This window comes from Pleurodeles waltl, chromosome 9 (assembly GCF_031143425.1).
Source record: "Pleurodeles waltl isolate 20211129_DDA chromosome 9, aPleWal1.hap1.20221129, whole genome shotgun sequence".
NCBI classification, from domain to species: Eukaryota; Metazoa; Chordata; class Amphibia; order Caudata; family Salamandridae; genus Pleurodeles; species Pleurodeles waltl.
In genome coordinates this window covers 296,244,997-296,271,975 of record NC_090448.1, presented here as the reverse complement: position 1 = coordinate 296,271,975, position 26,979 = coordinate 296,244,997, and the positions used below count along the sequence as shown (strand labels likewise).

The window sequence follows — 26,979 nt, the reverse complement described above, 5'->3', positions numbered from 1 at the left end:
TTAATTCGAGTTTTATAACATGGGTACCAACAGGTGGTGTCTTGAAGCTTGGCCCTGGAATGGAGTTCTGCCACTCTTTGAATTAGATTCAGCTCATGGGAAGCAGATCAATTTTTGGAACAACGTCATTAGCGGGTATAAAGAAGTGTAGATTAGTAGGTATTTATGTGGTAGATTGTAGACACATTTGTGCATTCAACAGCCTACAATGAAAATTATTCTGCCACTGACTGGCAACCAGCCCAGAGATATTCTGGCATGTAGCATGTGCTTCCTACTGCTAACATGATTGTTAGAAAAACTCTCTGAATATGATAAATTTGATTGGGAGGTAGAGAAGTATACATGCAGTTGCAATGATCTAATCTTGAGTTGTTAGTGACATTAAACACTACTATTTGTGTGAGGAGGATGGAAAAGGGAAGAAGGACCTTAATTTAGCCAACCAGCAAAAAAGACATGCCTACTACTGTTTCTATGTGGGATCTCATGGTCATGTCTGTGAATGATGATTCTAGTAGAACTTAATTTGGGCTGGTGGTTTTGGGTATTCGCCACCAACACTTAATTGTCAGCACCTGAACTTATGAAAGTCTGCCACATTGTTGCCCTTTCTGTCTAATTTAGGGATGCACAAAACAGCAGCTGTTTATTGACTGAATGTACGTCACTAATGACTATTACCTACCACCAAAGCCATTCCTATAGCTTTGAAGTCTTGGAAAAATAGGAATTGTCACACTTTGTAAAAATTTGATGGTTAATTGTGTTTAATTGTCATTGGCAGCACTGGCAAGGGTAATGGATAATGTAAGTTGCAGTGGCTTCCTGGCAAGGGCCCTGGCACTTATTTGTTAACAAATCAAGCACTGCATTTAAGTTCTTGACCCTTAGTGCAGCTTGACATTTTGATCTAAAATAACAACAAGGTGGAGAGCCAGTAGGTTGGGTCTTGCTTTAGTCCTGAAAATAATGACCTCAGTCATGGCCCAGTTTAGGTGAAGATAATTGGCAGTTCCTCTACCTGGGAGGTGTAAAAGGAAATGTTATATAAACTTGGTTTTCATCTGCATATGAATGCACCCCAATCAGACCATTCTTGAAAATGGAAGATAGAGGGGTACGGTAGTTGTTAAAGAGAACCAATGACAATGAAAAACCCTGGGAAAAACAACAAGATGCAACTCCTTGAAATGTAAAAGGGCAGAAAGAGAAACGTTTGATTTGCTATCAGAGAAAACACTGAATCATTTCAATATATTGGATCAATATTTGCCAGTATGGACAGTTGCGTAACAAAATTAAGGGCATAATTTAGATATTGGCGGATGGGTTACTCTGTCACAATGGTGACGGATATCACATCCGCTGAAATCAAAATCCAATAGGAAATAATGGGACTTAGATTTCGGTGGATGGTATATCCCTCACTGTTGTGAGGAAGTAACCCATTGGCAAATATCAAAATCAGGCCCTAAGTGGTTTATAAGGTCAGCTACAGGAAACCAGTCTAATCCCACCAGCTAGCAGCCAACTCTATCTTCTTAATATCTGATGGCATTATGCCAAAAGCCTCGTAGAGCAGTTTTTGTCCCGTTTTTTTCTCGTGAAAACCAAATTGCAGGGGTGATAGTCAGTTGTACAGATGGAGCTGGAGTTGCAAAACAACTATTTTCTCTGACATCATATCTAACAGAGACAGACTGGTGCTTATCCTAAAATATGTGAATTTGGTAGGTTACTGAATGTTTTTGTTAGCGGTGGAATAATAATGATAACGCATATGTAGCTAAATAAACCCTCATATAAATAAACCTATTATTTATGATTGCATTCTGCCTGCGTAAGTACTATTAAATGTGCAGATATAAATAAACCATTTAGCATAGTGAATACCAATTCAAGCAACCCTGTCGCAAGTTCATTATCTAATGTTATCAGTTTCTATGCTCTCTTCAGTAAAATCTACATCCAAGTGATGTTGTTTTCAGAGTTAAATCTGGAATAACGTTTATTCTAAACTCTTGGACTCCTTTTACAGTAATTTAAAGATGTCTCCTAGGACTTTAGATGCTTTCTAAATAATGTTAGTTTAAATAATTCAGTCTGCAATGCACAATTTAAAGTGCGATAAGATAGACAGCTTGTATTAAAAGAAATTACTATGATTGTTCTTCCTTAAAGAAAATTAATGTTTTACACACTGTTAAAATGATAGTGAGCTTTGAAACAAATGAAATAAAAAAATTAAAAAAAAAGTTTACTTTATTATCTCTTTGTCGCTATATCATCAGAGTGACTTCGGTTTTCCATTCACTTGTGCAGTTTTTGCAGTTTATTCAGCCAGTGTCTTCGGTTTTAAAATTTATACAGCTGCTCACTTAAACATCTTTCACCGTTTTAAGTAATGTTCCGGGATACAAATACATTAGCAGAAACTTTATCATTTTTCTTATCAAGTCTCCTGTGCCAGCCAGATCGACTCTCAAGTACGTCCCAACTCCTTAGCTTTGAGATTTGTTTTCGCTATCTTTCTCTTGAAGTTTGTAGTGTTGCCCTGGACACCTACCCCTGATTCATGCCAGAAGATACATCCTCTTACATCTCTCTTCGGGCACTTTGACAATGTCCTTCCACAACAATGTGTGCTATGACATATCAAATGTTCAAAATAATATTTTGACTGCTACTAATACCACGAGAAGGTACTATGAAACCATAGGCGAACTGGTTTCATATGAAAACAACACTGCTCAAAACCAGTATTGTCGTAGTTTGACTCTTGCTCTAGGCAAGACTGCTGCTTTAAGGATGACAGTACTTGAGATTGTAGGCGACTCTGCCAATCCTACAACAAGTCGCAACTGTTGTCCCAACCCTCCTGGCTCACAAGCAGCACCTCACCAAAAACCCAAATAGTAAAAGGTGATTTGTGGCAGCCTTTACAAATGGACTCAAGAGTGTGACATCACAGGGAGTGTCATGGTTTATCAGAGACTACCCCTTTCTCACATGAACATGTCTCAATCAAACACAGGCAATGAAGAAGATGCAGTAAAGTTTCAATAGGTTTTATTTAAATAAACTGCAATCTACGATAAGTTGCAGGGGCTGCAATGATTAGGGTAATGAACAGTGCAAGAAACAGAATGGTAAAGACCAGAGTCATTAATACAAAGACCCCCACCATCTTGCAATATCATGAAGTGACATGAAGTGACATTAGATATGAAATCCGTCCTAATACCCTAATATGATGTACCTAATTTCTAACCCAAAAGAGAGCTAGGCATGTTAAACCTATTCTGCCAATGCCATGTCCATGAGAAGAGGCCCCCAACCCTCGTTACCTTGGAATGAGGTCTCTAGCTCAGACTTCGTGGGAACACGAAGACTGGGCCAGCGTCAAGGTGAAGTGCAGCATCAATAGCAGCGATGGCATCTGGTCGGAATCAATCTGACTATCTGTTTAAGTGAGGAGTATTTATACAGATCTGCTTGGACCCCTGATGTAGGTCTGTTCCCAAACAACAGATAACAAGATGTACTTGGGAAGGGAATTTAGATAAACAATTCCCTCGAAAGCGTGAAGAGGGAAAATATCTAATGTGAACACCAGTTTGTTTATCTTTGTCGCTTTATATTGATGCCTTAGCCAGTGGCACTGAGAACGCAAAACTAAAACATGGGCCTAACTAAAAACAAGGCAGCCTTCTTAAAAGATTTAATTAAATAAATGTGCTAAAACAGAGCAAGCTAAGTAGGGTAAAAGTCACTAGGTGACGGGGGCACGAGTCTCCAAGCCAAAGGCTAAGCCAATTCCTGTGTCCCATTAAAACAAACTAGGATTCACTACTCCCTCCCCATTGCCATAACAAGTATAATGCCATATCTTGACGCCACCTCAGGTGAATGAATCCAAATGCTAAAAATGCTCTAGGCTAAAAGCATAAAAACTAGATCACAAAAATCACATTTAAAAAGGTGTTAAAAATCAGTAGCTAAAAAACAAGGGAAGAGACCTAATGTCGGCCATGACAAGCACAGCAGGCCAATGAAAGAGCAAGGAATGCAAATATTGAATTTGGTATTATAAGCCAATCGTCAAATTGTCTAATAATAGTCATGATCTTGAAGAACATCTTCAAAGCCATTGAATGGAAAGGACCTCAGGGAAGAGGCCACGTCGTCAGATGTTAGATCGATCATATGATAGGCAGTGGGATCCCAGGAGAAGTAGTGCATAGTAGTCTCTTGTGCAGGTCCACCTGCAGGAGTGGCACTCTCCACAGCACCAAAAAGAGCCATATCATTCACCAAGGATGGCTCAAAAGGGGCCTCGCGAATCAGCCTCAGTCTCAAGAGGCATGACCGTGAATGAACCCTCATCGGGGACATCAGCAGTGCTTGGTCCACAGGTGGCACTGGAATAACAGCAAGACACACTCTAGCCAAGGGTTCGAAGAGGCACCGTAATGAGTGAAAGACTGGTTGCACACACCATAGGAGTGGTTGGAATGACAATGAACAATCACGTGGAACTCCTCCAGCAACAAAGAATTAAAGGCCTGAACCATGTGTGCACGACACAGGTGAGCCTGTGGCAGTGGCTCCATTGCTTCACATAGCTGGAAAGACACAACCCCTGCGAATCAAATGAAATAACAGCAGTGTTCTGCCAATCAATGCCAAAATTATAGAAAAGCCGCCAAACACACTGGAAAAGAGTGAATGAATGGCCGATGAAAAGAGTACGAAGATAGTCTGAAAGGTGGACACAAATCCAGACCCAAAAGCCTTAAAGAAGTGGACAATCTGTCAGGGAGACCAGATCCTCAGGGCCTGCACACGTTCCCAACATGTCCACCACTAGACAGCTCCAAAGCTCCAATTGATATACCTCAGAGCCTGAGAGAGTCCAAGTGGGGGAAAAGGGGATTAGGTAGGGAACAGCTGGGAAGGAGACCTGTAGGAAGCAAGAGGTTAAACAACACAATGTCAAGATATAATCACATTGACTTTCAATAGACTATGGTTCTAAGAGTTCTTATACTGTAATCATGGATAACCTAAGAAATGACTATAACTAGACCTCAAGAAATCTAGGTACCTGGAAAAATCAAGAATGGGTTAATACAATGTTTCATATGAGCTTTTCAGGAAATATCACATACTGTCTAGAATACAAGAACCTTCTTCAATAATGTTTCAGAATAAACATTGCATTTTTACATGAGGACAAAGGCTATTTCAACATTCCCTGGAAACAACAGGAACTGTACTAAGAACTTAATATGCACAAAGAATGTCGCACTTTGAATTAAGCGTTTCAAAGAAATCCAAAAGCTCAGGATAAATGTGTGCACCTCAACAAACACAGCACACCAAAGTTTTCAATGTCATGAAATGATCGCGCACACTGCCGATCTAAAAGCCAAGTGTTTTATGCCAGGGTTGAATCGCGCACACTGTTGCCGATTCGAAATACACGATGCAAATGTCAGGAAATGATCGCGCACACTGCCGATCCAAAAGCCAAGAGTATTATGCCAGGGATTGAATAGCACACACTGCTGCCGATTCAAAATACACAATGCAAATGTCAGGAAATGATCGCGCACACTGTCAATCCAAAAGCCAAGAGTTTTATGCCAGGGTTGAATCGCGCACACTGTTGCCGATTCAGACAAGAATATGCAAATGCCATGAAATGATCGCGCACACTGTTGCCGATCTGAATGCCAAGGGTTACATGTCAGAAATGAATCGCGCACTCTGCCGATTCGGACAAGAATATGCAAATGCCATGAAATCCCACTCACGCACACAGAGAGTTTCACAACTAGGCCCAAAACTCGAATGTCTTTGAGAACGGGGGTCGGGGGCCCAGTCCGACCTCCGCCTTACCGCCCTGCTCAAAGATCACCAATATAATGAGGGCAGGCCTGGAATATCAAAGTAGGCCTCCGGAACAGGAGCTCAGGAAGTTGCTGCTGCTCTGCACCGGGACCTCTGAATAGTGAGCACGTGGAGCTTGGCTGGGTCACTTATATAGAGTCAAGCCCAGCCCACAAACCACACCCAGTCATGCTGCAGGGAAAGCTTCTAGAAGGTCCTAGAAAGGGACCACACACTACCACACTCAGTAAGCCTGCAGCAATACCTTGCAAATGAACAGTTATTGCAAACAACATTAATAGTGTTTTTCAAGGTTAAGCTCTGCAATACAAAAGGTTAACCTACTGCAAATAAACACAATGCATGATTTATGCTCTTGCATAAAGACTGGGTTTTTGCACTTTTGTCGCCCGTAGAGGGTGCACTGCCCTGATGTTGACACAATCCCAGTAGTGCTGGAGGCGTTGAAAATTCTGATACCAGCTCTCCAAAGTGCTTGGGGAAGTTGGTATTTAATAGGGATTGTATCTTGGTTGATGATCTCGCAATCTGGAGGGCATATGTCTCTCTAGCTGATGTCAACAACTCTTTATTTTGAAACAGTAGCTCCTTTAGTCTGCTCAGTTTGTCATAATTTACATTAACAGTGTAGGCCACATTTTTTATACTTTATCTCTCGTGTTGGGGTAAATAAAACTTGTCCACAACACGTAACGACCTTAGAGACTGAAATTGCATTGGCAATTCCTGGTCGCAAACCGCAACAGCTTTAGTCACTCAGCACCACATAACTTCCATTCGAAAGTACATGAAATGCTGGTCGAATCAAAGAGACGGGAGTACCCTTCAGAAAACAGGCCAAGTTTGCGACCCCCGCATTGCAAAGGCCATGAAGGGACACCTGCTTGCAGATCATTGAATGATTAACAGTAGTCTCACATTCACTTCCGCTGAGAAAGACCTCTGTTTCGCCATTCAGACATTTGTATGCAAAGGGCAACTCCCAATCTTCTTTAAAATAGCTATTGCCTAGTTGCTCATACCTGCCCACAGCAAGATGTTTCAGGCATTGCGAAAAATGGGCCGATTAATGATGCCAAGTAGGAGCCATACTGTTGAAGGACTTTCTGCAACTATGAAAGACAACTTTTCTAACTTCTCTATGTGAATCATGGTGAAACTCGCTTCCCTTGTAGCCACTGTCTGTTGCTCCCTGGATAAATTGAAAGCAGTGAACAATTCACTACAGTTAATGTATTTCCATGGAATTCGGCCATTTTCAAAGTCTGTAACGTCCAACCTAACTGCAAGATTGAACGCAGCTGACTTTGTCCATGATATAAAAGGGGCATGTCTGTCTGTATGATATCAATCACAGACAACACTATGGGCCTGATTCTGACCCTGGCGGTTTTTACCGCCAGGGCCGTGGTCCGCGGGAGCACCGCCAACAGGCTGGCGGTGCTCCTTTGGGCATTCTGACCGCGGCGGTACAGCCGCGGCCAGAAATGGAAAGTCGGCGGTGTACCGCCGACTTTCCGCTGCCCAGGGGAATCCTCCATGGCGGCGCAGCTTGCTGCGCCGCCATGGGGATTCTGACCCCCATACCGCCATCCTGTTCCTGGCGGTTTCGGCCGCCAGGAACAGGATGGTGGTATGGGGTGTCGTGGGGCCCCTGGGGGCCCCTGCAGTGCCCATGCCAGTGGCATGGGCACTGCAGGGGCCCCCGTAAGAGAGCCCCACTTTGAATTTCAGTTTCTGCTTAGCAGACACTGAAATTCGCGACGGGTGCTACTGCACCCGTCGCACCCCTTCCACTCCGCCGGCTCCATTCGGAGCCGGCTTCCTCGTGGAAGGGTGTTTCCCGCTGGGCTGGCGGGCGGCCTTTTGGCCGTCGCCCGCCAGCCCAGCGGGAAACCCAGAATAACCGCGGCGGTCTTTTGACCGTGCAGCGGTATTCTGGCGGTCCCAGCCAGGCCGGCGGCGTCCGCCGGCAGCCGGGGTCAGAATGACCCCCTATGTGTGGTAGGGAATAAATCCTGTTGGACAGAGTGTTCATGCCGTTATCGACAACAGCCAAAGCCTTTTCTAAGTTTTCCTTGTCTATTTGCCTTAACTGTGCAGCCGCTTCTATCTGAGAAAGCTTCCAGATCTCATTGTACATAGCATAGATGAAAGTTTTAGAGCGTGGCTTCCTAGGACCTAGAAAAAGGTCTTGAAAGTCTATATCCTCAGAAAGAGTGTTAAGATGTTCTTTAACTGCGGCTAACGTGTTAGACTGTACCCATTGTTGGCACAGTTTACCCACACTGTATGTTGTAACTATACCCGTGTGTTGATCCGAGGCAAAGCTAGGGTCTGGCCTGCTAATCTTGAAACCCCCTAAGGAATTCAAAAAACGTGCCTGGCATCCGTTTGTGTCTATTGGCCAAATCAACCACCCGCCGAGACTGGAAAGTGAAGAGTTACAGGTACCAGCCTGAACCTTTGCGTCTAGCTCTTCCTCAGTGACATTCAGGAAGAATTGCCAATCGTTAAACTTTGCCGGTGTGGGGATACTGGGCATGTTCATTTCTTTTATTTTTGCTAACCCCAGACAGGATGTCTGTTGAATGGTGTCATTTAAAAAAATCATTTGCACAGGAATCAGGCATGCTCTAAATAAAACTTCCCTACCCTGTATTTGCCAATCTTGTTTTCCCCATACACTCTTTAAATCAACAGTGTTCCTCCAGTATTCGTAACCTTCAACTGCTAGACGGGAAACAAGGGAATCTGAATAAATCAGCTTTGTATCAGTTAGCAACATATTCCTAATTTGTGAATGAGGGAATTTGAAATTATATGATTCTGGAAGTTTTGTGTCATGGCCAGAAAAATATGTAAATTTATCTGTATAACGTTTTTGGCTCATCACAGGTGGTGTTGAACAGTGTTCCAACTGTGTGTAGTTAAGTACTGGTTCGTGTCCAGTGGCACGATGCAGGTAGTAATGTCCCCAGTTATCATAGCAGAACATTTCCCCATAATTCATTGGATGTCTATATACATCATCACTTTCAAACACTGAAGAGTCTTTCATTTCAGTTAACATAGAATCAACTTTCTGGACATCACAATCATCAGATACAGCACCAGGTGTAATTACATCAGTCATAGAAATTTGGAAGACATATGGAATTTGAATGACCTCAGTAGGCCCGTACATATCAAAGGGAACGTTGTCCCACATAATCCCATCAGGAATTGGTTCAGCCGAAATGTTCACAAGGGACAAGTTCCTTTGGACCTTCTGTGAGGAATGATATGGAGTTAGGATCTCATCCACAGGTGCAACAGAGGAGCGTTCAGGAAGGCAATGACCATTTATGAGCAAAAAAACAGTCACAAAACCAATTCATAGAAACAATGCATAAAATGTCAAGCAGAATCATAAATAGTTCCTTGGGTGAATTTCATAGTTATTTTTAAGCCACAGGTACAGCTCATGTGTCTTTGATGCATTTTCAATTACTGGAGTGGACGATTCTGAAGAAAAGTCATCAACGTCGGTGAAATAACCAGAGGCAGTATATGCAAATGTAGGAGCAGGTGCATCACCGGTTAATGGATCCACTTCGCATGGAGGCTCATAGTAGACGGTGTCGTCAGTCTGTGTAGTGTTGGTGTAGAAAACAGCCAAAACTTGGACAGGTGCTGTCGTTGAAGTGGTAACTGGAATCAGCAAGAGCTTATTTTCTGCCATCCTCATGGTCGAGGAGGTATTTGTAGCATCATTGGACATGCTTGTGTAGTCAGAAGTAATGTTGTTATTTCTGCTTTGAAGAGGAATATCTTGTTGGGTAGTGAGAGGGGGCCAGGTACTACCCAAGGGACCTCAGGGTCTAGTGTGCAGGATCGGCCACATGGTGAAGTTTGATGTTGTCAATGGAAATAAATCTGTTTCCTTTGGAACCAGGCAGCAGTGGTAGGATGACAGTTCTAGTACCTTGTATTCCCAGGACTGGGACCGGTTCTCTGTAGGATGGACCGAATTCCTTCTTGACAGCGATCTTCTCACGAACCAGATCCCTGACTTTAGGAATCCATCTAGTGGAATTTGTTGGTAAATCCCTTATTCCTAAGGTGGCAGCACTGGCGGATAATTTATCATCACCAAATTGCTGAAGCTCCTGTAAAACATTGACACGTTCATTTATGTCAAAAGGTGTGTCTGCTACCACCAAACCAGGGCAATCAAGATTGGGGACATACATAGGTATTCCAAAGAGAACCTCATAGGGAGTGCGTCCCCCCCAAGGACCGTCTTGGCAGATTTTCAGTGCTCTCTGGACCCCATATAGGTGATGACGCCAGCTGTGGCCAGAACTTAATACTCTAGCTGTTAAGGACTGCTTTAGATCACCGTTCCGTCTCTCCACGACCAAATTTCCCTTGGTATGGTATGGTGAGGAGTAATGGAGTTCAACACCCATCATCCCCATGGTGTCCCTGAATGCCTTAGAGGCAGATGCAGCGCCTTGGTCCGAATCGAATGCTGCAACCGCATATTTACTGATAAAGATCATCTAGTTTTTTTATAACAGTTTGAGCGTCAGCTGTCCGCTGAGGCCATAACCACAGGAATCTAGAACAAGAATCTACAGTGACTAAAATGTATTTGTTTGCACCATCAGTTTGGGGCGGACCGCAATGATCCAGGTACACACATTGTAGTGGCCTGCTGGACACTAAGAGGGATGTCTGCTTTGGGCGTTTAAAGTTTGAGCTCTTGATTTGCTGGCAAATGTCACAACAAAGTCCGTATTGGTTTGTCTGTTTGTATAGACCTGGCCACCAGAAGCGTTTCTGTAAGAGTGTTACTGTGTCCGAAATACCAGCATGAGCACAAGCGTCACCCTCATGCACTGCCTTTTTTTAGATCTAATCTCTGGTCTTGGTTGGGAATCGCTCGATCTCCAACCCCAGGAATTGTTGCGTAGGCAACATTCTGTGCACTGATGTGATGAGAGTATTTGGTAGGGTATGCTTTTGGGAGAGACTTGCCTTCAGCTGCAGCTTTCACAGGAGTTAGAATTTCATCATCCAATCTCGTCTGAGAATGAATCACTGCAGCCACAGAAGCCGTAGCTACAGCAGATTTGTCTGCTTCATCAGCCAAAGTGTTACCGATAACGTTTACTCCTACACATTGGTGGCCCAATGTATGTACTACATGGACACAAGGTAGCTTATCCTCCCCCACAGAGTTCTGTGTTTTATGGTGTTCCCTTTGGAATCTCTAAACCTGTTCAATCACCAATGATCAAGAAAATCATTGTAAGACTAGACGCAGTAGTATGAGTCACAGACAATTAAAGTCAGCAATCCTGGCTCTGTGTGTTCTAGAGCTAAAATAAAGGCTTTGAGTTCAGCCAGCTGAGCTCTGCAGTCCCCTAAGGTATGTGTGTAGGTATTATGAGGGTGGAAGAGTCCATCCTTCATCACTCCACTCACAGCTGTGCAAGTGGCTGGGTATTGATATTTGGTACCTAGAGCTGGTTGTGCTGAACCATCAGTGTAAATGACAGTATGGTATTTGTCAAGTAGCAAAATATCTAGAGGAGCGGAGTACTCCTGTTCGCATTGGAGAAATTCTTATGTCTGAAGTTTTGGATCAAAGATGTGGTCAACATCGGTGGCAGTCAGGGAATTTGCCCACTAAATCCAGCGTGGATGTAATGCTTTAGCATTAGGAACGCTTGTTTTGATGACGGCCTCTAAGGCTTGCACCGGGGTAACGACAATGATGCGTTTCCCTTGTGCAAGTGGCTTCTCCTTTATGACAGCCACTTAAACTACAGTTAGAATTTTTTCTGTGGGTGCAAAACATTGTTCTGCATTCAAGTGTAAATATGATTTATATGCTATGGGCACTGTGTCGCCTTTGTTAAAGGTGACATAAGTGGACCCAATGGCACAAGCAATTATTCTGATGACCAAATTTGTTTTGTTGTCACATGAGTTAAAGCGTTTTACTTCTAGCATGTCCTGTTGCAATTCCCTAAGGATGCGTGTGTGTTAAACTGTCCAGTGTCTGCTAGAAAAATCAGGATGTATTAAGTCATAGAGTGGCTTGATACGTTGTACATAGTCAGGTATGTAAGTTTTGCCAAAATTAAAGAAACCAAGTAAAGACTGTAGTTTCTTGAGAGTGTTAGGTGGGTGAAGTTGTGCACATTTCTCAAGAAAGTGCGGGGACAGGTTCTTCCCCTCATTTGATAGCTCGTTTCCTAGGAACAGTATGCTGAGAAAGGCTATTTTAGTTTTTCTAAAATTGAATTTGTAGCCGAGGGCTGCAAATCCTAAAATGATCCGATCGATCCTGGCAAGATGAATGTTGAAGTCGTCATCTGTGAGATAAATATCATCCACATAAGACAACGCCTTGAGATCAATATCATTCAATATTAATGTTACTAGGGCTGAGAACAGCCCTGGGCTGTTCTTGTAGCCTTGGGGCAAACAGCAGAAGCGTTTCTGTGAGCCAAATGAAAATGCACTCATGTACTAAGTTCTGGCAGAAAACCCTGTTGGAAATATCCAATGTTGTTTTGTACTTTTTGCGCACTATATTGTTAATTAGTGCTGTGTGAATTTTGAATAGCGTATGTACATGTATGACTGTTTAAGTGTCTGTAATCTAAGACTATTCTATTAGAATGGTCGGGTTTTGCAACTGGGAATGACGGGTTATTCATTGCAGAGACACAGGGCTCAATTACTCCTCGGTATTCGAGCTGAGTGAGGATCTCCCTCACTGCATCTTTTGCTTCATGTTTAACAAGATACTGTGGCTGAGGTTGGAGTGTAGACCTGATAGGTATTACATGGCAAGGAGAATCCTTGTCCCAACCCACATGATTGTGGTATAATGCAGGTGCCTGCGCTAAAGCCCAATTGACTGCGTAGGCTTGTTTTACCGCCTGAACAAGACCAAAGAAAGAAGGTAAAATTACATCTTCCCCATGTGGGAGCTTACGGACGTGCTCTGGTGGCCAGTCCATTTGGCCAGCAGGATGTCACAACTATGTTCATCTGAATATATCACACCAATGGCGCGCTCTACGTCTCCCTCAATTTGGATATTTAAATCATAAACCCTGTTGGGTGGGAGTACACGCCCATCCACAGTCTCAACAGCAATGAAATCACTAGTTGCTATCGCATGCAGAATATCTTTCAGACTCTGGTGACATATTGTGACCTCTGCTGCACTGTCTAACAGTGTCACTGCCCACGTCCTGTTCTTCAGCAATGTTCTCAAGCGTACTGGCATTTTTAATTGACAGTGCTGCCACCTTTTTCTTTTTAAACTGTGGCTTTTGTTCTGGGGACTTTTCTTCTTTTTTGTCCAGGACAGCCCCCTCTCTCGCTACGTCTATCCAGTGCATCCTGGAAGGAACGAGAGGGACGTGAATCAGTATATCTGTCAGGAGGTTTTCTATTTTTTCTATTTCTGGGAGTATATCTCCTTTCGGAGTTCTCCAGATATGGAGAATCGGCCTTCTTATTTCATCTATCTTTAAATTCTTTTTGTTTATCCCAGCGCTTCTTAGAACCCTCCTGTGCCTGTTTAGTACCTTCCTTAGGGGTGGTACTCTGTAGTTCAAGCTTCTTCGGCTTGGCTCCCAAACTATCCTGTCCTATACTAGCATAGGTATCAGAAATAATTTTCTGTAGCTGTTTCTACTGGTCCAAGTGTGGAATCTCTCTGAGATGCTGGTGTATAGCCAGTGCTACTGCTTCCCCTTTGATATTACTGAGTATTATTTAGGAGACTGCGTCGAAGTTATGCATTAATTTCATCCCCAAATCTAGGGCTGGTGCAGTCCTGTGCTCATTCTATATTTGTTTTAACACTTCCTGTAAATTGGCAAGTGTCGGGGTGCCATGTGTGGTAGTGTATATTGTAGCGAAGGTGGTACCCCATGTAGCGCAGTCATCCACGGAAGGAACCATCCCAAAGGGCAAGCACATTGTGAGAATTCTATGTTTCTCCTGTGGTCCCGTATGGGAAAACACAGCTTCCAGCTGATTTGTTTTCTGGGCTATCCAGAATGGTATTTTCTCTTTTTCTGTGGGTACCTTACCCATGATAGTATGTACTGTTTGTGGATTCATCCCAGTAGCCAATTGATATCCAGCAGGTGCTGGTGGTGCTGGACTCGCTGGTGTAGTGTTCAAAGTTCGCATTACAAACTCAACAAGTCGTCTGTAAAGTGTCACCAGTTCAAGGTATAAGTTTTGCAGGTCTGCTGCCAGTAAATGTTGTATACCGGGCAAGGTGTGTATGAGGCAAACATAGGCCAAGTTGGTCCATCATTACCTAAGGGAAATAATCTCACAGGTTGTAATATATGTGGTAGGGCGCCATTAAACCAGTTCTGATGTTCTTGATAAGTAATCGGAATCTCAAGATACTGGTATGCTTGGTACCGTTGAGGTACGTTTGCAATTCTGTATGTGTGGAATGTAAATAATCTTTGGTCTTCCTCAGGGAAGGTGACCCAAGAGAAGAATGTTTCTGTTTGGTAAGCTTCACTAGCTTCTACTATGAATGTAACATCCCCACCCTCATCTGATAAGACATGCCCTATTAGATGTATTGTTAATGCATGTCTAACATTCTCTGGAATGTCTAAGGCGTTAGCCATATTGTATGAGGGGTATAAGAGATGGAACACCAAATGGGGAGCAAAGTACTTTTATGAGTTCGAGCTCGAACAACCTACAGCCTAATTGGTTGCTCCCTGTTCAGGTGAGTAGGATCTTCCCCAAGACCACGGACATCTCCGTATAATGGTACTTAGGGTACCTGTTGTATGTGAGACAGTGATAGTCGTTGTGTCCGTAAATTAGTACCTAAACACCATCGTTGGTAGTGCCATGTCGTAGTTTGACTCTTTTCTCTAGGCAAGACTGCTGGTTAAAGGATGACAGTACTTATGTTTGTAGGTGACTATGCCAATCCTACAACAAGTCACAACTGTCGTCTCAACCCTCCTGGCTCACAAGCAGCACCTCACCAAAAACTCAAATAGCAAAAGGTGATTTGTGGCAGCCTTTACACATGGACTCAATAGTGTGACATCTCAGGGAGTGTCATGGTTTATCGGAGACTACCCCTTTCTCATGTGAACAACATGTCTCAATCAAGCACAGGCAATGAAGAAGATGCAGTAAAGTTTCAATAGGTTTTATTTAACAAAACTGCAATCTACGATAAGTTGCATGGGCTGCAATGATTAGGATAATGAACAGTGCAAGAAACAGAATGGCAAAGACAAGAGTCATTAATACAAAGACCCCCACCATCTTGCAATATCATGAAGTGACATGAAGTGACATTAGATATGAAATCTGTCCTAATACCCTAATATGATGTACCTAATTTCTAACCTAAAAGAGAGCTAGGTGAGTTAAACCTAATCTGACAAAGCCATGTCCATGAGAAGAGGCCCCCAACCCTTGTTACCTTGAAATGTGGTCTCTACATAAAACTCGGTAGGGACACGAAGACTGGGTCAGCGTCAAGGCGACGTGCAGCATCGATAGCAGCGATGGCATCTGGTCAGAATCCATCTGACTATCTGTTTAAGTGAGGAGTATTTATACAGATCTGCTTGGACCCCTGACGTAGGTCTCTTCCCAAACAACAGATAAGATGTACCTGGGAAGGGAATTTAGATAAACAATTTCCCTCGAAAGCGTGAAGAGGGAAAATACCTAATGTGAACATCAGTTTGTTAATCTTTGTCGCTTTATATTGATGACTTAGCCAGTGGCACTGAAAACGCAAAACTAAAACATGGGCCTAACTAAAAACAAGGCAGCCAACTTAAAAGATTTATTAAATAAATGTGCTAAAACAGAGCAAGCTAAGTAGGGTAAAGGTCACTAGGTGACGGAGGCAAGAGTCTGCAAGCCAAAGGCTAAGCTAACTCCTGCATTAAAACAAACTAGGATTCACTACATTATCTGAGGACAGGCACTAAGGCAGGCCATATTATAAATACCCTTTTGATAAGCACTACAAGCTGAGTCTAAAAATATAGATTAGAACATTTCATCAAATCCATTATGGATTGACATTATCAAATATGGAAAATTTATATGCAGTCCTGTAGACATAACCATGGGTGCTCAATGTGGATGTTGTCAAGGAAAAGTAAGTAAGACCACAGGAGAGAGAGCTGGTTTCTGGAATGAAAGGCAGGTGTGTCTGAAAGCCATTCTGTATTGTATCAAAATGTTTCCCCACTGACAAGTGGTGATGAAGCATGAAAATAAACATTGGTAAAGGGCACCTAGTAGGTGTTTTCTGGATTTCAGAAAGGTATATCACTGATGACAGAGAGAGTGGATTGGGAGCTATAGAGTCAGATGCACATGGGAGAACCTGCTGTACTAATAGTCCCAAGAAACATATTTCCATAAACATCAACAACTTAAAGACAAAGAGATCTTTGGGGTAATTTGCATATTTGGTTTCCTGAAAACAACATAAATTCAGACACAGCAGAAGAGAGCAAACAAATGGTTGACGACTGAACTAAATTTGACATATTGTCCATTGAACAAATCCCCAGTTTGATGAACTGGATGGTTTAACTATGTGGGTTAAATACGATGTACAGTAGGATGTTGTAAGATGCTAAGGGCTCCGACAACTCTTCTAGCTACCAGTTGATACAATTCTGGGGATATACTAGGTGCGGGAAGGTTCCCAGAAAACTCAAATACTTTTCAGTACACATTTATTTCGTGCTGAAGTTGTAAAAATTGATTTATAAAAAATCCCAGAAATGTGTGTTAACTAGCCCTATAGCCCTATAGTTCTGGTTCTGCAAGCTATTTTCCATTCCCAGACCAGAGACTCGTACTGGCTGGTAAATGGGAAAAACATGGGCCAGAATTGCAAACTTCGGGACAGGTTTCACCCCCTCTAAGTACTGGCTATTTCATAATAGCATCCTATGTAGATTGTTTTGGTGAATGTTAGTGCATCCATTTAGGTCTTATAGGTGACCAGTCCTTGCAAATGAATGGTTTATATTTAAGTTAATTTATGTTTCCTTATGCAAACTTAATAAACGTTTTATTAATATTATACATGGTTTTATTTTATGCCAAGTTATGCAGCTTGTTACCAATGTGACAATGTCCCTGCCCATCTCACATAGCTCCTGCTATATATACTATGAAAAATACACTATAATATTACATATAACTATATTTAGGGGCAGATTTAAGAAACGTGGCACTGCACCGAGTGCAGCACTACTTTCCTTATGCCCCTTAGCGCCCGACTACCACCACCATTTGTGCGCCTTATTTAACATACGACGCACCATGAAGCAGGGTAGGGAGCAATAGCGTTAGAATTTCTGACACTATTGATGTACTGTTCATGGTTAGCTCCAAAATGCTGCCGCTAACCCTGAACAGTACATAGGGGCCCATTATAAATAATGGTGTGCCCCCTTTTAACGGCTGCTCTGAGCAGGCACTAAAAATGCTGAAAAGAATGACACAAAGAAATCTTTAAGATTTCTTTGTGCATTTCTTCAGTTCCTCTAATGGGGGAAAGCCCTCCCTCGCATACATTATGCCTGGCACAGGCATAGTATGGGGCAAAGGGTTACAAAGTGGCACAATTCATGCATTGTGCCACTTTGTGAATCTGGCACATCGTTTTTGGCCATCTAACGCCACATTAGCATGTTGTTACATGGCGCTAGGCCGACTTAAATCTGGGCCTCAGTTTTGCCAATGGTCGTTATTATACATGTTATGCTGAATTTATATTTTTTCTATATAGCTCTTAAGTGTTTTGAGCAATGTATACTAAGGGAAACTGAAACAGAGAGTCCTCAGGTCATGTTTGTCCAAGACACATCCTTGCTTACTGCAGGTTGAGTAGGGAGAAATAGAAAAAAAGTGTGGCAGCACCGAGAAGAAATGTGCAGGGCATTAAAGTATTTTTTATAGATGCAAAGGCATAGAATTACTCTCTTCCAGTTCTTCACGAATTATGGGGACGAGACACAATCCAAAATGGCTACCAATGCTTATATCCTCCTGCATTCTCTAGTGGTGACCTGAAGGATGAGCGGAGGTACTTGAGATTCACTTTGTATAACAGTTGTCCCAGCAGTTTTCTCAGATATTCTTGACATGTCTCAAAAGGCACGCTCAGGAACGCTCAATGAATGTTGATTCGAAAAAGTACCCCCACATTAATGCACAAAGTGAAATGGAAGAGTGTGATGTAGTTGACAAATACACAAGTCAAAAGACGAGTGTTAGACCTGAAACGCTGAGGTAGTGGTTCCCCAAACGTTGTTGATTTTTCCTATTGGTTTTACTGATTTTCTTTTACTGGCCTTTGGGCCCTGGATACTTTCCCCCTCTAATTACAGTGTAAACGTGCTTGCGCCCTTCGTACATACGTTAGGAAGTGGCGCACGTCATGTGTGTGGGTTTGCACAATGATGTTGAAATATGCGCTGTGCCTGCCATTGTAGGTCCTTGTCTGCGCGCTGGCACAATGGTATTTTGATATGTGTTAAGCCTGTAATTGCAGGCCTGTGTGTGCGTACTGGTACAGGGATGATTCAATATGTGCTGAGCTTGCCATTGTAGGCCCCTTTGTGCGCGTTTGCACAAGAGTGTTGAACACGTGCCTCACCTGCCGTTGCAGTCCTCTGTGTGCGCGCTTGCACAGTGATGTTTAACAAGTGTCCAGCCTGCCACTGCAGGCATTTCACTCCCATCTGCAATAGTGGATTGCAGTGAAGCAGCCTCATGTTTCCTGTCATTGGGTTCACCGTGATAAACTCCTTCCTGTGGTAAGGGAGGTTTTGTCATTAATAGCTGAGAAGCGCCACTGCTGGAAAGTGTTCATTTCTCTGTTCTAGAGTTCGATGTGTGCCTTTTACCTGGCTCCAATTGACACCTGAGGTTGGGGGAGCACATTTGTGCTTTCCCCAGCAACAGCTATAAACAATGGGCACGCAACTAGAATGACAGACCTCTGCCATTTGAGTGTCTGTCTAGATAGATTGGAGGGTAAGGGTTTGACCCTTGGCCTCTGGGGACCAGATCATGGCCCCAGTGAAGATTAAGATCTGCATTCCATGGCCCCATGGTGGACAGGACTGAAATTTAGGGGAGACATCTGTGGTTTAAAGGAAGAACCTTGGGACAGCACCAACTTCAAAGGCACACTACAGTATAACTGAAGGTGCCCAATGCAGCAGGGTAGAGATACACTTGCAGGGACATGCAATAGAACCCTGGACCGCATGGTGCACACTGCCAGAGGAATCTGTTGTACACAAGGAGGATAACAGCCCTTGGAAGAGACTACACACCCTTCCTGAATCGAGGCTGGCCTGGGCCAACTGCCTGTTGCTGTCTGTCACCCTCAAGTGTGCTCTCCAAGGGCTTGTCAGCTAGCCCCATGTTCTCTGTGGAGGTCTCAGGGACATCAAAGACCTCCTGTGAGGGACCCACACCGTCAGCTTGTGACACCCGGAGAGCTGTGCCCTCAGAAGTGCAACATCATCTGCTGGATTCCAACTGACAGAGCAGTGTGAGTGTGAAGCTAAGAATTGTGCCTGGAGATGGGATTGCCCCAAAAGCATTGCCCGCAACTAAGGACGGTTGCCCCTATTGTGGGGCCTCAGCACACATAATAACATCTTGTTGATGGTGAGCGGATACACCGGTTGCAGCACCCTGCGTGTCCCGCTGCTTTGTCGATTGTGCCATACCTCCCTTGTGCATCACGCCGACTTCATGCTCATTCAGTGTGGTAACCAGTTCATAGGTTGCAACCCTCAGAGTGGGGGTGCAACCATAGTAGTGCCTCATCATACCTCGGGTGACACTACTGAACTTGTGCCTGTGTGTGTGACCAGAATTGTCTGGAGCGACCTGTATCAATGTGCATCAGGCATTGTGCCCCATTTCCAGTGAGATACTGAACTTGCATCTCATTGATTATGTGTGATTGGAACTGTCCGGTGCAACTCATACCAATGGCACCAGGTATTGTGCATCGTTTTTCAGGAGGCACGGGATCAGTAACTCTTGATAGTGCGTGATTGGAATTGTCTGGTGTGACCCGTATCAACGCACACCAGGCATTGTGCCTCATTTCCAGGAAGACACAGAAATTTCAGCTCATTGTTGAGTGTGTAACCAGAATTGTCTGGTGTGACTCAGATCATCACGCTTCAGACGTTGTGCCCGGATTGTCTAGGTACAACTGTGTTCAATTTGTACCTGATGGGTCACCTCTACCTTCCAAGAGATTCCCCTGTGACATTCCCTTTTTTCATTGATTGTTCCTTTTAGGCCCTAAGTATGGTGAACTACATGCCCTCTCCTCACCCAGCCCCCAAACACAGCAGGTGCCAGGTAGTATTACTCAGATCAGGCCTTGGTGGTGGGAGTAATTGACTGAGCTGGAGAAACACTTCCGAGAGTGATCGGAAGTGTGTCAAGAGACTGCACAATCCCCAACCCCCACTCTCCCATTGCTTTGCAGAACTGGACTGATGCCGGAAGGCACGTTATGGAATTCTTTAATTGAAAAAAATATTGCTTTCAGCCACTTTTGATCCGCATGCTGTGAATGAACTTCCTGAGTGGTGGCCAAACCCCCTCTTTGTTTCTAAACTGTCTCCTAATCAGTCCTGCTACCTACACCCCATCGTCTTCCCTGGGACCTCAAATAAGTGTGACTCAGGCCAAGAGTGGCCTAGTCTCTTGGGGGGTGTGGGGTAGTCAGGGTGAGATGGAGGGTGGATGAGGGCTTGGGCTATGGGGTCTAATTTGTGCTACCAATTGACCTGCCGGATATCAGTTGCACACCATTACAGTGCTGTGCGTGTGTGTGTGTGAATAAGTGTTCTCCTTAGGGACCTACCTGATATCTGCAGCCCTGAGTAGTGGGTCTAAGTGAATGTGTGCATGTGGGAGTGATTGCATGCAGACCGCCTGCTAGTAAATACACCGACCTGCAGTGCTTCACACATTGATTTCTTGTCAACTGGGTACTACGTTTGACATTGGTTCTACTCGTGCAGCCTTGGACAACAGTGCTGCTAAAAGTGTTATAATTTTCAGTGTGTACATATTACTGACACTGTTATTGTCTGGGGTGCATCCTATAACTGAGTGGTATTGCATTATATTAACTGCCAGGGTTGGCCTAGTTCTGGCAATGTATTGCACCTCATAAGGGTGCTGGGAGGGGGTAACGTCAGATGTCTAGCAAATGTCACTTTAATGTGGTTGGGCTTAGTACTGCTAGTAATATTACCATGTGTGATTTATGCCCAGAAGTTCATGATTTTTATGTTGTGTTAATTACTGTGTGAATTGAATACAAACTGTGTTTACCTATCACACGTGTGAAGTCTCTTTTGTGACACTAGTGTATTGTGTGAGAGGTGCCAATGCTTTACACATTGCCTCATGATAAACCTGACTGCTCAGTGCCAAGCTACCTAAGGGTGAGCGCAGGTTATACAGTGAGTGTAATTACCCACCCCTGACGGGAGTGGTAGGTTCTGTCTGGCTGGACCCCGCCACAGCCTAACAGAATGTGCTGCCTCCAGACAACCTTGTGCTTTAGTCTCTCAATTTCAGTGAAATAATGCTGTTGGGAGTTGTTACATTTCACATGTGATTATCTGTAACAGGTGTTTGCTAAAGGTCACAGATTGCCTCTATCTGCCTGGTAGGATTCTCTGAAGAAATTGCATGGTTGGTGTCCTGCATCTATGTATGAAACAATGCTTGGGAGGAAGACTGCATAATTATCTAAAGTACTTGTCTGATTGTTTGCATGCAGAGAGGAGTCCCAGTGGTGAGGTGTCCACATCCCCTCCTTGTATATGATGATATGGCTCAATAAATCTTGATGCGTGTGATCCTGGATCGTATAACAGTCCTGTCAATTGCCCGTTAAACTGATAGTTACACATTTCCCATCTAAAAATTACAATTTGGTGTGCATTAATATTAGGTGCGGGTGTAACTCACGTAATTCCATGTAGCATAATTAAGCAGCATTACCAAAAAAATATCATGAAATTATGCAGAATTACGTGATAAGAGTAATTATGCATTTAACGCTATTTCTTAGCCCAAAATTGGCCCTTTTCATCCCAAATGGATGCATTTTGATTTGGAAATACCTCTAAATGCAACAGAACATGAATAACTAACACGAACAGCTGCTTGTGCTCGGTAAGTGTGTGCTTGGGGCAGGATTTTACCCCCAATTTACTCCTGTCGAAGTGCAAAATGCACTCCTCTGCCCAAAATGAATGCAAGGATGCATTCAGTACTAAGAAATAGATCTAAATCCAGCAGAGCAGGAATAGTGAGTGGCCGCTCACCCTAGCTAAATGTACTCTCATTGTAGGATTACTTTCCCCTAAATTACTCTTACATACATTAGCAGGAGTAATCATGTTATTATCAGTAACTCTGTGTCAAAGAATAATACAGAATTACTGAAATTGCTATGGTTACTCTTGCTTAATTGAAATTCCACCCAGGCCTAGTTGATACACACGGTGTCTAGTACACTGTCATGGATATTAGGGCATTTCCCTAATGTAGAACAACAATGTTAGTTATAAAGTCTTTGGTATCATGCTTTAAAGGCTGTTAGATCATGAGACAGTGCTATTGCATAATTCCTTACTCACCCACATAGGAATACCATAGCTGAAAAGAAGATTCTAGATCCCTTATTTACTATCCATCAAAAAAGTGTGGAGGGGGGGAGGCTGGTTATAGCTATGAGCTTGCTTATGTATTGGTTATGTTAACTTTTTAGGTCCTTTGCAACAATTTGCCACATTGACATACTGAGAGTTTTGATACTTCACTTTCTCTGGAGAAAGAAGGCGAATAAAAGGCAGAATTTAATACAACATCTACTTTCTTTTAACAAATTAATGGTATGGACAATTGGATGGTTGAAACTCTTGATTCTCTAGATATTGATGAATCAGTGCTTAATAAATAAATAGATATAAGTTTACAGATTTTCTCAGGAGCGCACTGCTGATATTGCCGAGTGAAACAATTGCCAAATACCACACCTGAAAAGTCTTGATTCCACCCCCTGCCTCTTTCTTCCACCACCACACATTACTTGTCTCACTTTTGCAGATTCTTTTTTATCCCTACTTTCTCAATTTGTCACTCTTTTCTCTCTCTTCCTAAGTTTACCTCCCTTTTCTGCCTTTCTCTCTCTTGATCAAAGTCCGGTGATAAAAAATAAGTCCTAGTCCCAAAATGGAGTGTCACTGTTCACCATCTGCAATAACCTGCACAGATTTAGCACTTTGTATGATAACTGTATAAGAGGATATTTCCTGATATGGTGTGCACCTTGAATATCGACCCCAGAATATCGATAGGGCACAAAATCAGGGTCAAAATATTGAAAAAAAAATTGTCAGGTAAGTCTAGAGCTTCTATATCTATCCCCACATAAAGGTTACCTATGAGGTGTATATGTAGTTTCATGGTAAGTAGATGTGGAGTTGTGAATAGTAAATCTATAATTCTCTACAGGCACTTACCTTTTGATATTTTTCCATCTGTATTCTGCCCTTGATATTCTTGTGCCACGATATTCTTTAGGGGTGGGTGGAATATTCCTGACAGCCATATTTTTTTAACAACTTTATTTAGCAATTTGCAGTAAATAAAGATATGACACACATTTCAGGCTCAATACAATAGTTGGGAAAGACAAGTATCAAGGACCATATCTTAAAATCATAACTATTTAGACCTTTAGTTATTCAAGATGGGTAAAATGTGTTACCACAAATAATTAAGCTGATTCTGAATGGCACTTGAATGGCGTCTATATAATATTCTTAGCAGTATTTAATTTCATGTAAGAACTACTTGTACCACAACCTGTGGACTGAGTGCTCTCGTTGAACATGTGTTCCCTTTGTCAGGATGATATCTTTGTTGGGAAGACCAGATAGTTTAGGTCCTGAAGTTCATGTATCTCAGTGCTAGTTTACTTGAGAGAACAATCTGGTAAAAATTCAGAACTTTGCAAGTCATATTTGCGACACAGGTCAGACTACAGCAGGTGTGTGTGCTTGAAATCACTGAACATCTATAAAGATAGTATGCTGTGAAGAACTGTTTAGGTTATTCTAAGATTATGGGGGTCATTACAACCCTGGCGGAAGGCGGAGAACTGGCGGTAAAACCGCCAACAGGCTGGCGGTCTTACTTTGTGGAATTATGACCATGGCGGTTACCGCCATGGTCATCCGCTGGGTCTCCAGCCCGGCGGCCGTCACTATACCGCCGGCGGTATTTGGACCCGGCTTACCGCTGTGGATTTCCAGCGGTTTGAACTGCCATGAAATCCATGGCAGTATGCACTATCAGTGCCAGGGAATTCCTTCCCTGGCACTGATAGGGGTCTCCCCCACCCCCACCCCCACCTGACTCCTCCCCCTACCCCCTCACCACCCCTGTCACCCCCCAAAGGTGGGAGGGCCCCCCTCTCCACCCCGACCCCCAACATCACTTCACCCATACCCACACGACACGCACGCAGGCACCATCTACATACTTACACGCACACACGCCGACATACATGCCTACATCCACACACACAGTCATACACGCACACCCACATTCAAACATACACGCACACATCCATACAGACATACCCACAGACATACACGCACTCATTCCCATACACACAACACCCCGCAGGCATACACGCACTCACACACCCCCTCTACACACACACACGCACACCCCCATGCACCCACACAACACACAACACCCCCCAACACCCATCCCCTCACGGATGATCGACTTACCTGGTCCGACGATCCTCCGGGAGGGGACGGGAGCCATGGGGGCAGCTCCGCCGACAGGACGTGATTCGCTGGGCGGTGTTCTGTTGGCGTGGAGGTGGAGCAACCTCCACTTCCCCGCCTCCCACCAGTGTGGCTGTTGGCGGCTCTCCGTTCATAAAAGGACGGAGAGCTGCCAACGGTCATAATAGGCTGAGCGGCAAACCGCCACCAATGGCGGTCTTCCGCACGGCGGTCCCTCGGCGGTCTTTAAAAAAGACCGCCGAGGTCAAAATGACTCCCTATATGTCATAGTAAGCATACCAAGCATAAACAAACTATTTGGATTCTAAATGCTATTCTCTAGATTTGTAGTAAAAAATAAAACTAAAATCTGACCCTGTTAATGTGAACCTACATTTTGGTGTAGATTTATGAAATTTCGCAATTCTGAAAGGTTGCAAAGAGTACTCCTGAGATGCTGCTATGGTCTCTGGTTCCCAAAAGTAGTCTTGCAAAACAAATGTAAATTGCCATTTATGTTAGATTAAAGCATTTTTGTATAATTCTATACCATATACAATTAGGCATGTGGAAATGCCTTCAGTGAGTGTAGTTGCACTTTGTAACTTTGCTTCTCCTCATGGAAAATGCTTTACTCTGCGAAGAAATCTCTTCCTGGTGATGTTCCCATCCCAGTTCCACCCGGAAATGGAGTTACTCCTGCCCTGAACCAAGTAAATCTCAGATGGTTTCATGGATAAAAATGGGCATAGACAATATTTGTGAACTTCCACAAATTCACAAGTTTGTGGGTGTGCATGAACTTCTTCTCTAGGCCTCTTCATCAAAGAAAGCCTATAGCCAACCCATGGGGGAGATATGCTCTCACGTCCAGAAACAATATTATGTTTCGGTAAGTAGGTTTACAAGCCTTTGCTAGCACAAATTCATAATTTGTGAATTTTAACTTATAAATCTTGCCATTGGCACATTTATGTAAAACCACAGGTTGAAATGGCTTTGCGAAGATGAAGGATCTGAGCAGGCCACTAGGAAATTAAGATATTTACTGCAGTAACTGCACCCATCACTAGTGCTTGAATATTAAGCCATGTCCAAATTATGAGGCATAAGAACAAGGTACCTTGTTCACTTGTTAAGATGTTTTTGTACTCACCTGGGGCTGCTTCCGAGGTCTTCCTCTTCCCCTCTTCTGGGTTTCAGGTGGTGGAGAGACTTTTGCATTGTTGTTGCTCATACCTGTCTCCCGTTGATGGCAGATGATGATCCACAAATCTGATTCAATGGGCTGTTTGCTTCTAGACTCCCAGAGGCAGATGTAAAGCCTTCTCCACTTTTCCAGAACACACCGAAACTCCACCCTACTTTATTCAGGTAGATGCTGAGCGAGGTTAACCCACTAAAAAGAAAGAAACTGTTATTATTGTGTGTGAGCTGGTCCTATCAGAACTATACTGCACATCACTGACAGAGGTTATGTTCTAATCTCTATTTAAGGTGCATCTCTTGGTTGCACTACATGACCAATGCCCTTATTAAAAGGTGCCTGTATGAATGGTTGTTATAGGAAGTTGGCTGCCTATGTAGTGTACCAGATGAAGGGGTACTCTATGCAGATAATACAGACATCCCTTATTAGTTTACAGAGGTTAAAATGACAATCCCAAAATCTCTCTTTTGTGGTAGTGTGGGTGACCTTATCAGAGAGTTGTGCTAAGCAATTTTTTAACACACATTCACAAAATGAGACACACACTCAAGAAGGAACTCAAGACCAATATTTAGAAAAAAATGTATTTTGTTTATATTAGGTTTCACCACCAGAATACAGTCAAGAAAGTAAGTACTGTGCAATTTTGCATTGACTTAGCAAGTAACTAACACTTTTACCCAAATTAGCTTTTTACGCATTAAAGGTTCCAATGTACGTTTACTGCAAAGGGGTCCTTGCAAACAGTTCTTGGGGGTTCCCTGACAGTAGGAGTGTGCTAGGGGTGAAAAGTCACAAGCAAGACCAGCAATACGGTTTTACCTATCCTGGGACGTCCGGGTACAGTGTTGCTGGTCGAGTCAGGTTTGCTGCGCATTGCACAATTGGCGACGAGGGTGGGGGGGCACCTAGAAAGAGAATACAAGGGGG

At 43.4% G+C, this 26,979-nt stretch overlaps 1 protein-coding gene across 1 annotated transcript in view; it reads right to left on the bottom strand.

Moving 5' to 3' along the window:
• Window positions 1–26,979, bottom strand: part of LOC138258606 (high mobility group protein HMGI-C-like) — a 129,240-nt gene that overhangs the window by 81,962 nt on the left and 20,299 nt on the right. Inside the window, exon 2 of the mRNA XM_069205957.1 lies at window positions 25,996–26,238. Within this exon, the coding sequence (XP_069062058.1) occupies window positions 25,996–26,076 (81 nt within the window). The 5' untranslated portion in view covers window positions 26,077–26,238. The remainder of the gene's footprint in view (window positions 1–25,995; window positions 26,239–26,979) is intronic.